The sequence below is a fragment of the Gracilinanus agilis genome, chromosome 2, assembly GCF_016433145.1.
Source record: "Gracilinanus agilis isolate LMUSP501 chromosome 2, AgileGrace, whole genome shotgun sequence".
NCBI classification, from domain to species: Eukaryota; Metazoa; Chordata; class Mammalia; order Didelphimorphia; family Didelphidae; genus Gracilinanus; species Gracilinanus agilis.
The window spans coordinates 331,445,207-331,461,226 of NC_058131.1; the positions used below are offsets into that span (position 1 = coordinate 331,445,207).

A 16,020-nucleotide genomic window follows, 5' to 3' on the forward strand; every position below is an offset into this window, starting at 1 on the left:
AAGACCTTAAGAGAAGGGTTCTTTAGCTAGGTCCCAATTAGTGCAAATATAGAATCCTGTGAAGTTGTCCCATTACTCCAATTTGTACTGCTATCTCAGTCCATTAAATTGAAACTAATTGTCATATTTTTGATAATTTTAACTTAGAACACTATGAGTTTGAAAACATGCAATCACTTCGTGGGATTTATTATGTACACTAATAAGGACCTAACCATATCTCTATCTACACAGCCTCAAATCTTCTTCTTAAAGCTAAGAGGATCATTAGGAAATTCTCAAGAAACCCCTTCACATTGTTGGTGCTTAAATATTGACTAAATTGAATTAAAGAATTTATGTCCAACAATATAATAGTAAATACTTTGAGAAGCAGCCAGGTCGTTCAGTGAATTGACAGCCAAGCCCAGAGACAGGAGGTCCTAGGATCAAATCTGGCCTCAGACACTTCATAGCTGTGTGACCCTGGGCAAGTCACTTAACCACCAATGACTAGCCCTTACTGTCCTTCTGCCTTGGAACCAATACACAGTATTAATTCTAAGATGGAAGATAAGGGTTTAAAAAAATACTATGCAAAGTTTCTAGTCCTCATTATTGTTCAATAAAATGAAAATAATTCAATGACAAAATATCTGTCTTTTTATATTATTTATAGGAAGAAAACCATCTCAAGAAGAGTAAAGGAAACTGGCTCTTGCTTAGGCTACATTTTTCCCATTTCCAGAATTGAACTGTAAAAACCTATTAGCTGTCATACTTCCAAAGTGCTGCCACCACGTAATTAAACTTCACCATGGGGCCTCTGACCCAGGTGTTGGCCTACACGATTGTAGCTCTGTTGTCCCACTCTACCCAAGCAGGAGTTCTTAAGAGAGTTATCCGCCACAAGAGGCAGAGCGGCATCAATGTCACGTTGCCAGAAGAGAACCAGCCAGTCGTGTTTAACCATGTCTATAACATCAAGATGCCCATGGGTTCCCACTGCTCAGTAGACCTAGAATCAGCCAGTGGGGAGAAAGAACTGAACCCTGCAACTGAGCTAGGCGAACATTTCCAAGAACACACTCTTAACGAGGAGAATCAAATCGTTTTCACACACCGAATCAATATCCCCCGGCGGGCATGTGGCTGTGCGCCAGCTCCCGACATCAAGGAACTGCTAAGTCGACTAGAGGAGTTGGAGGGACTGGTGTCCTCACTACGGGAGCAGTGTACCAGTGGGGCTGGCTGCTGTCTCCAGCCTGCAGAAGGTATGTGGGAACTTGCTGGGTTGCTGTCTGTCTCTGGCCAGGGAAATGGAGCTGAGTTACACAAAGGAAGGTTTCTGATCATTTTGTACTAGAGAATAGAGGTGACCTAGCCCAATCCCATAATTTTTCAGATACAAAAACCAAGATGCAAAGATAATAAATAATTTTCCCAAGGTCATATAGGTAGCAAGCAGCAGAACCAGTACCTAAACCTAGATCATCTGTAATCACTTCTTTTTGTCTAACCACACCATGATGCCTCCATGCTGATAAGTATTCCCTAGCCTCTCTGTCTGCTAATTCTCCAGATTTAAGTTCCTAATGAAATCTGTAGGAAATCTGGGCAAGTATTCTACCATCCCTATTAGAGTGCCAGGCTGCAAGATTATTGAGGCTACAAATCCTGTTCTTAAAGCTAAGAGAGTCATTAGGAAGTCCAAATAGCCTTATGCTATCTCTCCCCAGAGAACTCAACAAAGAAAAGAAGGATATCTTCAAATTTCATTGTGCAGAGTTCTCAAAACATTTTAACTCATAAAGAGGAGGAGAATAGAGGATTAAATTATTCCTTTGCATTCAAACTAGTTTTCTTCTTCTGGCAATTGTCCAACAAAACATAGATATAATGCAACACTGTAGAATCATTACAAGCAAAGGATTTGAAATGACTTGCTTATAATTAATCTCACCTTCCGAGTAGTGCATAGTAGCTTCCAACAGTGAGATTAGGACCTGAGAGGGGGAAAAAATTAAGTGAATTATTGACAGATGAATTCTTTAGCAGGATTTCTAGGCTTAAGAAGATAAGGAAATGCTAAAGACTATATATGTATATACATATATGTATATATGAACTACTACAAGACATTACAATGGTATCCTTGGGGATGAGGTAGACAGGAGTGGCCAAGATGATTATAATAAAGTAGATTTAGAACTCCTTAAGTAACTGGCTGTGAAGAGTAGTTAATAATAGTTGGTCAATAATGAATTGGAGGGAAGTATTCAGTGGTATGTTCAGAATGAGAGAATTGAGAATCTGACTGACTGCTGCTCTGTGTCTGACCACATCTGGAGTATTGGATTCAGTTTGGGGTAACTCATTTCTTAAGGGGCATTAAAGAAAACCTGGAAATTATACAGAGCATAGCGAAGGGATGGAAAAGGGTTAGAAACTGTCTCATGACAGAATCCATTGAAGGAAATGAGAATTTTTGGCCAGAAAGGTTTTTGGTTTTGTTTTGGATGGGATGAGAAATATGATTGTTGTTTTCAAGTATTTAAAGCTCTATCAGATGATCAAGGGACTAGACTTGTTCTGTAACAGCCCCAGAGGACAAAATCAGTAGCAGTGGATGAAAGTTGCAGGGATTTAAATTTCAATTTGATTGAAGGAAAAACTTCCCCCTGAAGGAGCTATCCAAAAATGGAATGTTGTTGTTCAGTCGTGTCTGACTCTTCATGACCCCATTTGGGGTTTTCTTGGCAAAGATTCTGGAGTCGTTTGCCATTTCCTTCTCCAGCTCATTTGACAGAGGAAGAATTGAATCATACAGGGTAAGGTGACTTGCCCAGGGTCACACAGCTATCTGAGTAAGTATCTGAGGCCAGATTTGACCTCGGATCTTCCTGATTACAGGCTCAGTGCCCTACACCACTTAACTGCCAAAAAATAATGGGTCATTTAAAAAAAAAATAATAGTCTCTTCTTGAAGCCTGGAAATATTAAAGCAAAAGTTAGAGAACTCTTCCTTTGGGGTTATTGTACAGTGGATTCCTGCTCAAGCACAGGGTCAACTCAATAAGCTAAGAAGATCTTTTATGTTCTAAGATTCTATTATTCTTTTTCCATTCACCCTACCTCAGATACCAAAAAATTGACTCTAGTTTGGTTGGTTATATTTACTGCTGAACTGAATACAAATAAATAGCTCAGTCCTCATCAGGTTACTCTTGTGCCTTATAGTTATTACAATTATTTTGTCTAACAGTCTGACCTCTTGGTTGTTGCAGGTCGCCTGGACACTGCACCCTTCTGCAGTGGTCGAGGCAACTACAGTACAGACAGCTGTGGTTGTGTGTGTGAACCAGGCTGGAAGGGTCCTAATTGCTCTGAGCCAGAATGTCCGGGAAATTGCAACAACAGGGGTCAGTGTATCGATGGACAGTGTGTCTGTGATGAGGGCTTCACTGGTGAGGACTGTGGCCAGCTGGCCTGTCCTAGTGACTGCAACGACCAAGGCAAGTGCGTCCATGGCTCCTGTGTCTGTTTCGAGGGGTATACCGGGGAGGACTGCAGCGAGGAGCTCTGCCCTGTGCCCTGCAGTGAGCATGGCAAATGCATGAACGGGCAATGCATTTGTGATGAGGGCTTCGCTGGTGAGGACTGCAAAGAGCCTCTGTGCCTTAACAACTGCTACAACCGCGGGCGCTGTGTGGAGAACGAGTGTGTGTGTGACGAGGGTTTCACGGGTGAGGACTGTAGCGAGCTCATCTGCCCCAATGACTGCTATGACCGGGGCCGCTGTGTCAATGGGACCTGCTACTGTGAGTTAGGCTTCACCGGAGAAGACTGTGGGCAGCTCACCTGCCCGAATGGCTGTAACAACCAGGGCCAGTGTGAGGAAGGGCAGTGTGTTTGTGATGAGGGGTTTGCTGGCGATGACTGTAGTGAAAAGCGGTGTCCCGAGGACTGCCACAACCATGGCCGCTGCATTGACGGGCAGTGTGAGTGTGATGATGGGTTCACAGGGGAAGACTGTGGGGAACTCAAGTGTCCCCGGGACTGCAGCAGGCACGGCCGCTGTGTCAATGGGCAGTGCGTTTGCGATGAGGGCTACACTGGGGAGGATTGTGCCAACCGCCGGTGCCTCAATGACTGTAACAACCGCGGGCGCTGTGTCCACGGGAAGTGTGTGTGTGAGCAAGGCTTCACAGGTTATGACTGTGGAGACATGAGCTGTCCCAACGACTGCCACCATCAGGGGCGCTGTGTGAATGGGATGTGCGTGTGTGATGATGGCTTCATGGGGGAAGATTGCCGGGATTTGCGGTGCCCCAAAGACTGTAACCACCGGGGGATTTGCGTGGCTGGGAAATGTAAATGCCAGGAGGGCTTCGCTGGGGAAGCCTGCGGAGAGTTAGCTTGCTTAAATAACTGCAATAACCGGGGCCGTTGCGTGAATGGACAATGCGTTTGCAACGAGGGTTTCATGGGGAGAGACTGCAGCGACCTAAGATGTCCAAACGACTGTAACAACCAAGGGCGCTGTGTGGAAGGCAAATGCGTCTGCCACGAGGGATTTGGAGGAGAAGACTGCAGTCAGCTTTCCTGCCTGAACAACTGTAATGACTGGGGTCAGTGTGTCGGCGGGCGCTGCATCTGCAATGAAGGCTACACTGGCGAAGATTGTTCGGAGGGTAAGTGATGATGAACAACTCACATTTCTATGGTCACTCCACCAGCCAACAAGTATTGATTGAGCCAGGAACAATGAAAAGTGCTAGGGATTCAGAGAAAGGCAAACACAGGCCCTGCCTTCAAAAGGTTTACACTCTAATGGGAGAGACAACTTGTAAATAAATAGGTACATTGAAAATTGAGATTTTAGGTAGGTGAGAGAGACTGGAGAGAGTCGGAGGGAGACAGAGAGACAGAGACAAAGAGACAGGAGAGGCAGAGAGAGAGAGAAAGTGAGACAGAGGAGAAAGAGAAAGAGACAGAGGAGACAGACAGAAACAGCTGAGAGACAGAAAGAGAAACAGAGAGGCAGAGGAGAAAGAGAAAGGGACAGAAGAGAGACAGAGACTGAAAGACAGGGACAGCTGAAAGAGAAAAATAGAGATAGAGAGACAGAGGCAGCGAGACAAAGGAGAAAAACAGAGGAGACAGAGAGACAGAGACAGCTGAAAGAGAGAGACAGAAGAGCAGGAAAGACAGAAAGACAGAGGAGAGATAGACAGACAGAGAGAGGAAAAAAGAAAGGATCAAGAGAGCAAGAAAATGTTTTGACATGATTAGTGTGATGTGTCATATTCAAGGAACAATAAGTAGAATAATGGAACTTTAGTAGAATAATGGAATCTCAAAGATAATCTGTCCCTACTATTTTGCAAAAGGATTTCTCCATAATAGTCTTAGAAAGTAAGTAGGTCAAACATTCTTTTCCAGAGAGGTTCAATAACTAGCCCAAAGTTAAACTCCTACTAAAGTGTCAGAGTCAAGATCTAAATCCAGTTCCCCCACCAAGGTTTCGTTTTACTACATTATAATTATTATCAATGAGATAGACCTTTAGAAGGCTATTTGGACACTGTTTCTTATCAATGCACAAGAATTTTTTTTAAAGCATGTATTATGAATAGGATGAAAGAACTGGTGACAACTGGGAGGGAATTTAGGGATCCTTTAATTCACTTCCCTCATCTTATAAGTGAGGAATAGAAAACAGGAGAGATTAAGTGACTTGCCCAAGAATTAAAATTCAGATATTCTTCATATTCCCAAAATTCAATTCAATTCAACAGAAAATTGTTATGCATCTACGGTGTTCTAGGCATCATAGACACCAGGGACAGAGAAAGACTCAGAGCCAGCTAGAAGAGTCAGTGTATAGAGCATTGGGTCTGGAGTTGGGGAGACCTGGGCTGTCCTCAGACATGTTCTAGCTATGTGATCCTGGGCAAGTCACTTAACCTCTGTTACCCAGCCCTTGTGGCTCTTCTGTCTTAGAATTAATACTAAGATAGAATTAATACTAAGACAGAAGGTAAGAGTTTTTAGATGAATAAATAATAAAAGATCACACTTCCATTGCATGAAACTAAGTTTTTCTAAATGTTACCACTATAGAATACCCACATCATATTAGTCATATCCGAAAAGAACAATAGTCACTAACAAACATCTTTATGTACATGTCAGCCTTGACTATTACTTGTTTCCCTGAGATAATCTGTCTTCATGAAATCTAGTAGTGGCCCGAAGTTTCACAAGATTCACAAACACAAAATGATGTGTTTCAAGATACTGAAGGTTTTCTGTCACTTGAGAATTAAATTTCTTCTATCACATTCCATAGTAGGGACCAAATACTTTTTTATCCTGACACCTATAATTACAAAACACTGGGTGTATTTTTTTCAACTATCAAAAGATTGCCAAATAAAATAAATGCATAAATATGACAGCAATTCAGGATTTGGGTTATTGTTTGGTCTTTTTTTTCCCTAAACAAATATTTTATTTTTGTTTTGATTGAGAGGCCACAATATAAGGACACACGTATATCTAGAATGTCCTGCTTTCATATATTTGTTCAGCATGCCCTCAAACAGCATGTGAATTCAGAAAGAGTTATCCACATTGCTTGTTCACACATTCTCTTTATGCTTCCATTCTTTCTGCATTGCACATGCTCCATATCAGACTTGCCCCATCTTTTCTTTAGGTTTTACCATTATTTGGCTTCTATCTTTGATATTCAACAAAAAGGAGCAAGAAAAACCCTTTAACTATAACTTCTGCCTTTGTTGGTGGTAGATTGAAAGAGAAAGGGAGGAAGAGAACTCCAAAGGAAATTACTGTTATTTTAGAAGGCTAAACAGTGGCAATTACTGACAGAGGGGCATTGTTTCTATTTCCTGGCAGTGTCCCCACCAAAGGACCTCATAGTGACTGAAGTGACAGAAGAAACTGTAAACCTGGCATGGGACAATGAAATGAGGGTCACAGAGTACCTTGTCACCTACACTCCGACAAACTCAGATGGTCTGGAAATGCAGTTCCGTGTGCCTGGGGACCAGACATCCACCATCATCCGTGAATTAGAGCCAGGGGTAGAATACTTTATCCGAGTCTTTGCTATCCTTGAGAACAAGAAAAGCATCCCTGTCAGTGCAAGGGTGGCTACTTGTAAGTAAATTAAAAAGGACTTTTGCTTTTCTATCAGTCATCAGCTTCTCTTATTCCACCCACAACATATGTGTCAAGACCTCTCTTAGCCATGAAATATGATGTCATGGGTTAAAATTCCAGTCCTCTGTGGAAAATCTGACAGTGAGGCTATTGTCCTGCCCATGGCACACAGAAATGGCCTCTTGATGTAACCTTAGGGGTCTCTCATAATGAGATTCTAATCAAAGCTAAGGCTATTTGGAAAATCTTAGTCTATGCTGATATCCTGGAGATTTGAGGGAAGTAGTCTTTTGGGAATATTGCTATTATTATTATTACTACTATTATCTTTACTCATAGTAGTAGTAGGCATAGCAGAAATGGCAATAATAATAAATATCAAGGAGCAGTACAGTATGGTAGATAAAGGCTGGCCTCAGAGTCTGAGGCTATGAGTTCAAATCTCACCTCTGATATGTATTGACACATATATAACCAGGGACCAGTTGCTTTATCTCTCACTGCTTCTAAGCACTGCTCACTCTAAGTCAAGTCAAGTCAACAAGCATTTGTTAAATGCCTTCCATGGGCCAGACACTGTCCTAGACACTGGAGATAAAAAAAAAAAAGTAAAAACAGTCCCTGCCCTCAAGAAGCTTACAGTCTAATAGGGGAAAATGCATGCAAACAACTGTATACAAACAAAACATGTATATAATATAATATACATATATGATAAAGAGGAAATAATCTGAGAAGGAAGGCACTAACATTAAGGAAAACTAAAGAGATGGTGCCAATTTCCAATGGTAAGAGAAAGGCTTTTCCCTGGAAGTTTCATGTGCCCATGAAATCACAGGTCCAATCCCATCCCAATTCTAACAATACTATCAATTTGTACTTTTAGAAATCTCAGTAGTTTACAAAGCACTTTTATATGAATTGTTTCTTTATCTCAATAACCTTGAGGCAAAGTTCACTTAAAAAGTGAACTAATTAAAGCCAGGAGAAGTAAAATATTGGTTCAGTGGCATAGCCAGGACTAGAACTCAGGTTTTCTGATTCTGAATCTAGTGTTTTTTCCCACAGATCATAGATCCTTGCAATAAAATGGTATAATAAAGAGGAAAAAGAAAAGTTATTCACCTGCCTCATAAGCTAAAGCCAGCTCAAAGTCAGTTTCTAATTCAGAAGATCAGATAGTGAACAACAAAAAAGGGAAGCCTATTTTCACTGCCTTAGGAAAGTGAACTAGTTGTGGAATCATTAATAACTAGCATTGCTGTAGTTCTTTATGGATTATAAAATACTTTTCTTGCCCCAAACATATGGAGTAAGTAGCCTTTTGTGGTTGCTCCTGTTCAGTTGTATCCAACTCTTTGTGACCCCATTATGGGTTTTCTTGGCAGAGATACCAGAACGATTTGCCATTTCCTTCTCCAATATATTTTATAGATAAGGAAACAGAGGCAAACAGGGTTAAGTGGCTTACTCAGAATCACATAGCTAGTAAGTGTATGAGGATTTGAACTCAGGACGACGAGTCTTCCAGACCCTAGGCCTGGTATTCTGTCCACTGGGCCACCTACCTGCCCTAGGTAACCTATATATTATTAGCTCTACTTTCTAAATGAGGAAAGTGAGGCTAGGGGGAGCAAGGAAAGGAGGGAGAAATACAGTGAAGTCCCTTTCCCAAAAGAGTGAGTAGCAGATCTGAGGCTTGAATCTCTATTTCGGGACTCTGAGGTCAAGGCTTTGTCTACTCAAACCCTTGGCTTCAAATCAATAGCCTATCTCAGTTCAGAGCCTTTCTCTCCTTAACTTTGACTAGGGCAAGTTTTAAATGATCTTTAACAAAGCCTCATGGGATTTCTTTCCTCAACTGCTCTAGTGTAAGCACACAAGCACCAGCCTGATTTTGGAAACATCCAGATAGATGATTGTATATTTTCATAAAGGAAATCCTCCTTGTTAACAATGACTCATTTCTCCTTTCCCTGTTTCATTCTTGCCACATACAAAGGAGCTCATTGACAGATGATAATTGGGCAACATTTTAGAAAAAAAAAATTTTTAAAGGAGGCATTTGTGGTTTAAGTATTTCTTTCAGACATTATGAATATATACTAAATGCAGTCACTGCTTTATTTGGAAAACTCTAGAGACAGGTAACTGCATGCTGTAGCTGGAAAAGTGGGGGGGAAGCATTACTGTATGTCACCACAGAATTAATAACCAAGCCGTCTCCCAGAGGTGTTGGGAGTGGTGACAGCACTCCGCTATGCTTGGAAGATTGGTAAAATCATGGATATACATAAGCCTTCCCTGGTGCCTTTGAGCTCATCATTTCTCCCATCTTACACCTTCATTTTATTTGTCTAAGGATCATCATTTGCCTGTTTCTTTCTCTTTCCAACAGACCTGCCTGCCCCAGAAGGCTTGAAATTCAAAGCTATCAAAGAGACATCAGTGGAAGTGGAGTGGGATCCTCTAGACATTGCTTTTGAAACCTGGGAAATTATCTTCCGCAACATGGTAAAGAGCATGCGTGGTCGGAAATATAAGTCCCCCAGAGTCTATAAAATATTCAGATAAAGGGACTTACTAGCAACCAGTCACACAACCCCAGAGCATTAGAGCTGAAAGGAATGTCAGAGCCTAGATTGTTAAAACTGGAAAGCCCCTTAGAGCAGATGGTGTTAAACTCACAGCCTCCAGGACCACAGGGACTGGCAAAACTCCCAGGGGTATCCAGTGCCAAATTAAAATGTAATTGGAAAATGTCTAACAGAATAAATAAAAATAAAATATAGCATAGATAATGTTAACTTGTGGTTTTCTAAGTCAGTGTGCATCTTCTAGGGATCTGTTTCTATTTGGGTTTGACAACACTGCCTTAAGGTATAGATTGTCAGCACAAAGAATACCAAAACTGTAAGGGGGCTCAGAATTTAGAATGCCCAGATTGGGTTGGCCCTTAGAGATCATCTAGTTCAATTTCCCTTATTTTGAAAAAAATAAAACTTGCTCCTTTAACCTTTTTATTATTATTATTTTAAGGAGAAGGATGCAAAAATTAACATCTGTGTACTTTGAGGGCACTCTTTTGCTATTAAAATAAATAAGTGAATTGAGTCCTCCTCTTATATTGAATTTGGCTCTGTGAAACTAACTGTAGGGGATAAAGAGAGAATAAACATATGGAAAGCATTACCACAAGGATAATGATATCTTGGCCCTACATAAAACTCAAAGGCCTGAATTATATGCCCTGCAAAGAAGAGAAAAAATTTGATGTTTTTCAAAAGACAGTTACTCCCCAATTGTCTCATCTGAAGTATTCATCTCTCTGGAAAAGAAGGACATATATTTTTGCCTAATTCTGAAGAATAGAAACTTTTTTTTAGGAGTGAGTGTACATTTGAACAATATAACCTTTATGTTATTGAACTCATCACCAAGTTCTTTCTGGCTTTCAGAATAAGGATGATGGAGCAGAAATCACCCAAAGCCTGAGGAGGCCAGAAACAACTTTCAGACAGACTGGCCTGGCTCCAGGACAGGAGTATGAGATATCTCTGCATATTGTGAAAAACAACACCCGTGGCCCAGGCCTGAAGAAAATAGCAACCACACGTGAGTATTTATCCTTAGTTCTGATAATAGCCCTCATGGTAAACTCCAGGAGATAGCAGGTACCCAGGGCTACTTGGGATCTAAGAAGTTATATCATTTCCAGCACAGTCTTCTGATGATTCCAGGGCCATATATGAATTTTTTTATGATAATACGGCCCTGGAAAAAGTTATGAGGCATATCAATGGGAACATAGAAATTCCAATGGAGAGACTTCTCAGATGGGTCCTGGGCATCCCCCAAAACACCTCATATAAAAACATTTAATTATTCAGGGTATATTCCTCAGATCTAGACACACAAACCCAGCTGAAGGCTTTGATGGATCTCAACTAAACTATAGAGTGTCACAGCTGGAAGGGACCCTAAAGATCATCTAATCTAATGCCCTCATTGACATATGGGCCCAGAGAGAGGAATTGGCTTGACAAAAGCTACACAGTAAATTATTGGCAGAACCAGGGATAAAGTCCAGGTCTTTTAACAATGAATCTGGTTCTCTTTTCACTATATTCGAATGCCCTTCGTTAAGCTGAAGTTCAGTCGAATTTAGTGTTCATTATATGATGGATTATAGGGTTTGAGAAGCATTCGTTACTCCTGGTTTATATAGAAATACAAATCTGACAATTTGTATAGAAATGCATTTGACAAGGATGAACCAAGAAGTGATAAAGCTATAGATATACATATATACAGATATGTACAGAAATGTATACACACATCTATGTTTTAGAATATAGTCAGGTATATAACCAATATATGTACTCATGGGTATGCATATATGAAATATTATGTTATATATTTTATTATATATGTATTTTAAATTATTTTTATTCATAAATAAAAATTATAGTTATATATTGTGTATGTATGTAAAGATAATGTTTAATATTGTTTTTATTAATATATTATATATGTGTGTAAAGATAATATATTTATTATACATGAACATTATATGTATTTTTATTAAAGTCATCTTCTGATGCCTCAAGGTGGCACAGAGGTGACCCTGGTTTAATCCAAGCTCTGGTGGGTCCTACCAATTTGGAAAGTCTGAGTCTTACAAACTTAGGTCTAGAAATGATCTGTCACTTAAGAACCATGATAGCTAAGGCTAGAGAGATTCATCATCATAAAACACCCAACAAGGGATTTATTTTTCCAGTCCCAGCCACCCAGACTGTCCGTATAAACAGGAGGATTCAGGTGGCTTGGTGGCACACTGGATAGAGGGCCAGACTTGCAATTAGGAGAATCTAAATTCAAATACTGCTCTAGATACTAAAGTTATGCCTGGGCAGGTCATTTAAGCTCTCCCAGCCTCAGTTTTCTTATTTGTGAAAACGGGGATCATAATATTACATACTTCATGAAGTTGTTGTGAGGATCAGCTAAGAGAAGATATTTGCAAACCTTAAACTGTTAAATAAACATTAGTTAACATATGTGTGTATAGACACATAGATATCTATATACCCAAATCTAGCTATCTTATATACACACATTTTCCTGGGATATCACTTAGCACAATGTGTGCAGCTGCTGATCTGAACAACCCCTTAAGCTAATATATGAACTAACCACTATCCTATTGAATCTCATTGACAGGGAGTAGTTGGTAAGGCTTATACTGTTGGTTAATAACAAGAAAGAACAGCTTTTATTTAATATGACCCCATTTGGCTTAGCCCAGAGCAACTCAATCTGCTTGTGCTCTGAATAATCAAGGATTTTCTCCTCCTTCGTGACAATATCTACATGTGGTAGGTAAAGGGCAGGTACTAACAGGAGAAATCATTAGGTCACAAAAGACATGTGCTGAGATCATCCCAATACTCTCCCATTTCCAAGGTGATTTTCCTGAAAATATGAATGAGGTCATTTCAGGGAACCCTATAGCTTTTTCAGCCTAAATTTTGGGAGTATGTGCATTCCAGTTCTTAAGTCAATCTCCTCATTGTGTAACAATGAGTTATCCTCCCTCATTGCTTCTGAGATTGGTTATCTAGACTGGACTTATCCTTCTACTCTGTATTCTGAGTTCTAATCCATTTTATAAACTGTAGATTTCAGGAGTCACTTCTGCTCTACCTCCTTATCTCACCCAAAATATTATTGCAAACACCATGAACTTTGAATCTGACCTCAGATACCTCCTAGCTGTGTGATCCTGGGCAAGTAATTTAATTCCCATTGCCTAGTCTTTACTGCTCTTCCATCTTGGAACCACATCACATTGATTCTAAGATTGAAGGTAAGGATTTTAAAAAGAAGAAGAAAAAGGGTTCATAGAAAGCCAAATTATTGACAATTCACATTTTCTTAACCTTTACCATTATCCCTATTTAATATAACAGAAAACTGAGGCTCAAAAAGGGGAAGTAGCTTGCCCATAGGAACCCACCTAGAATTTCACAATGTCTTTTAAAGCATCATCATTTCTGAATTGTGCCTATCTGAACACACCTAAACTTTAGAAAACAAAATATGTCCTTCATCCCAATCAGCTAGTCTCTTTTCCATTCATTCTGTCTCTAATTTCAAATCCTGAACATCTGTTTCCAACCACTACATAATGAATATTATGCTTACAAATGAAGCCATTTCTTTGACATTGATGTGGTAGTTAAGGAATGTACCATGTTTACTTGAGTTTCTTGTATCAGAGATAGTCAATGATAGGCAGGGTTGTGGGTTAGCCACTAGAGAAAATGAAGCCCAATGTCCCCAAGCCTCCTTCCAGACCAAGGCTGGAATCCTAGCTCTGTCTCTTAACACTTGTGTGATCTTGCACAAATCAATGAACCTTCTGAGCTTTATTTTCCACCTGTGTAAAATGAAGGGCATGATTCCTAAGGGCTTTTCCAACATGAAATGCTTAATGCTCAAATATTCAAATAGATGGGTGATCTCATCAGTTCTTCTAGAGTTCCCCCAATAATGCAGATCATAATCCATCTTTCTATATGCCTACAAGCCAGTAAGTGTTAGAGGCCAGACTTAGATCTTGCTGAATCTAGGTCCATCACTCTCCACTGTCCCATGAGCTGCTCTGGCTGTCCTTTTGTCAGCTCTGTCTTACCACATGGCCAGACCATTTTCCCTTTTTATTGTACAATTCCTTGATGACATCTTATACTTCTGTTCTTCAAAGTTCTTCACTGGTTTTATGTTGCAGCTTGCTTATACTCACCATATCTCCCTCCATCAGCCCCTCATTTAACTTTTCAGAAGCAATTCTCTTACAGGTCTTACTATGTTATAGTAACAGTGGTGGGAAATTAGGGGAGGAGGGCTTGTTAGTTTGGTTTTGTTTTGTTTTTTTAAGATGGGTCTGTGCTTTCATGGGAAATTTAGAGTAAGTAAAAAGCTTTGGCTCTTCTTTAAAGCACATCAATCCCTTCTCCTCCTCCTATTTAGCCCTGGGCCCAACTTGTTCTTATATATTTTCTATCCCAAAATTACATACTGTTGGATAGGTTCTATAGGGTCTCCATCCAATTACATGTTGAAATCTTGGAAACAGACATTTTTCATCCATTTGGCCAGACTTCTTTGAGGGATTATAGATCTTTTCCAAGAGGCTCAGCAGTGTCTGGGACTTGATGCCTTAAGCACAATGTCATTCATAAACAAAGGTATTCAGAAAATTTCACTCTCCACAAGAAATCTCTCTGTGACTTGAACACTGAAGATCCATCACAGTGACATATACCTTTGGCAAGCATATTTTTGGCTTGCCTGGTATTCATTGTCAGAAGGTTATTGAACAGGGTTATTTCTATTGTTAAAACTTTCATGGAATCTTAAATGATCTTGGTTAATAGATGGGGAAAAAACTATGTAGAAGGGCCTGTAAGATGGTATTTTGTTCTGTTCTACTAAATTTCACATGTATATATAAATATATATATACACATGTACATGTGTATTTATATGGATGAATATATGTGTATATATCTATAAAAGCTATAAGCACAAGAGGATCTTAAAGTCTCTACATCTTTCAGTTCATTGTGAAATGGTAAAGATATATATCATTTGCAAAAGACTGTTCTCTACTAATACTCTTGATTCATGTAGGAATTATTTTATAAAGATTTTATATGGATGAATGAATAACTATGTTGATCAGTAGGTTCTGAGACTTTTTTTTTCCTGTGGTATCTTTTCCTCTTTCTTATTGGTCCCTCACCATCCTCACAATTGTATTGCTTCCAAAATTAATCTTCTTTTTGTATATCTTCTCTGGTTGCTTTTCCCATATTGGTTTTCTATGTTGCCATTTCTACTTCCTTCAGAACAAAACTGTTAAAGTAGGGTCCGCATTTGGGGGATCCCATTGTACTTGAAAGAATGAAAAGTTTGTTAAAATGTTTGTTTGTTTTTTCAAATCCTTTCCATCTTTTTCTCTTTGTGATCCTCTTTCCATTTTCATCTTTTATGTCCATTGAATGGCTCTACTTAATTGGATATTTTGCCAAGCTTTCTTTAAACTGGTTTTACCTTCCACCATTTCTCTCTATGAGATGATACTGATCATAATCATCCTTCTTCCTTCTTCCAAATGTCTTAAAAATCAGTTTATATTTTAACTCAGGGTTGCCTTTGGCAATCATTTCCCTGCTTGGAAAGAAAGTAAAATGTTTGCTGACTAAAGTGTTTTCTGGGCTATTTCAGTCTTCTTGTGGCAATGAAATTATATTGGTTAAACTTCTGGAAAGCCCTTTTTTATAAAAAAAAACTATAAAATTATAGTTTTATATTTTACTTGTCCATTTCTAATTTATGAGTTTTAATTACTTACTTAAATAGGTCAATGTTAAATACTACAATAGTAATGAGAAAATATATGACATTTCAACTGTATGTCATACATTTTCTCATTACTATTTGTTATTACTTACTCTTATCTTTGTTCTAATGAGGTTCTACACAGATAATTGACTCAGAGATAATACCTACATAAATAAGTCTTTTCCTGTATGTTAAAATATAGTCTATTTAATTCTTTATTTTTTGTACTTGCCACATCCAATGCTTATAAATTCATTTTTTCAAAGAAAATGTTGATAAGAAAATGTGAGGTTTCTGTGTCATGTATAATCTTATAGCTTTTTAAATTTCTTCTTCCTGAACCATGCCTTCTTTTTTATTTCTTTCTATTTTCGATTATTCCCTGCATCATAATGAAGCTACCTAGTGCTTTGATTTAAATTTCATCACATTCTT

General features: G+C 39.2%; 1 protein-coding gene across 1 annotated transcript in view; it reads left to right on the forward strand.

Moving 5' to 3' along the window:
* The first annotated feature begins 796 nt into the window (after positions 1–796).
* The window catches only part of TNC (tenascin C), a 79,831-nt gene continuing 64,607 nt past the window's right edge, over positions 797–16,020 (forward strand). The window contains exons 1-5 of the mRNA XM_044661513.1: positions 797–1,253; positions 3,267–4,673; positions 6,904–7,167; positions 9,569–9,684; positions 10,629–10,785. Coding sequence (XP_044517448.1) covers positions 797–1,253; positions 3,267–4,673; positions 6,904–7,167; positions 9,569–9,684; positions 10,629–10,785 — 2,401 coding nt within the window. The remainder of the gene's footprint in view (positions 1,254–3,266; positions 4,674–6,903; positions 7,168–9,568; positions 9,685–10,628; positions 10,786–16,020) is intronic.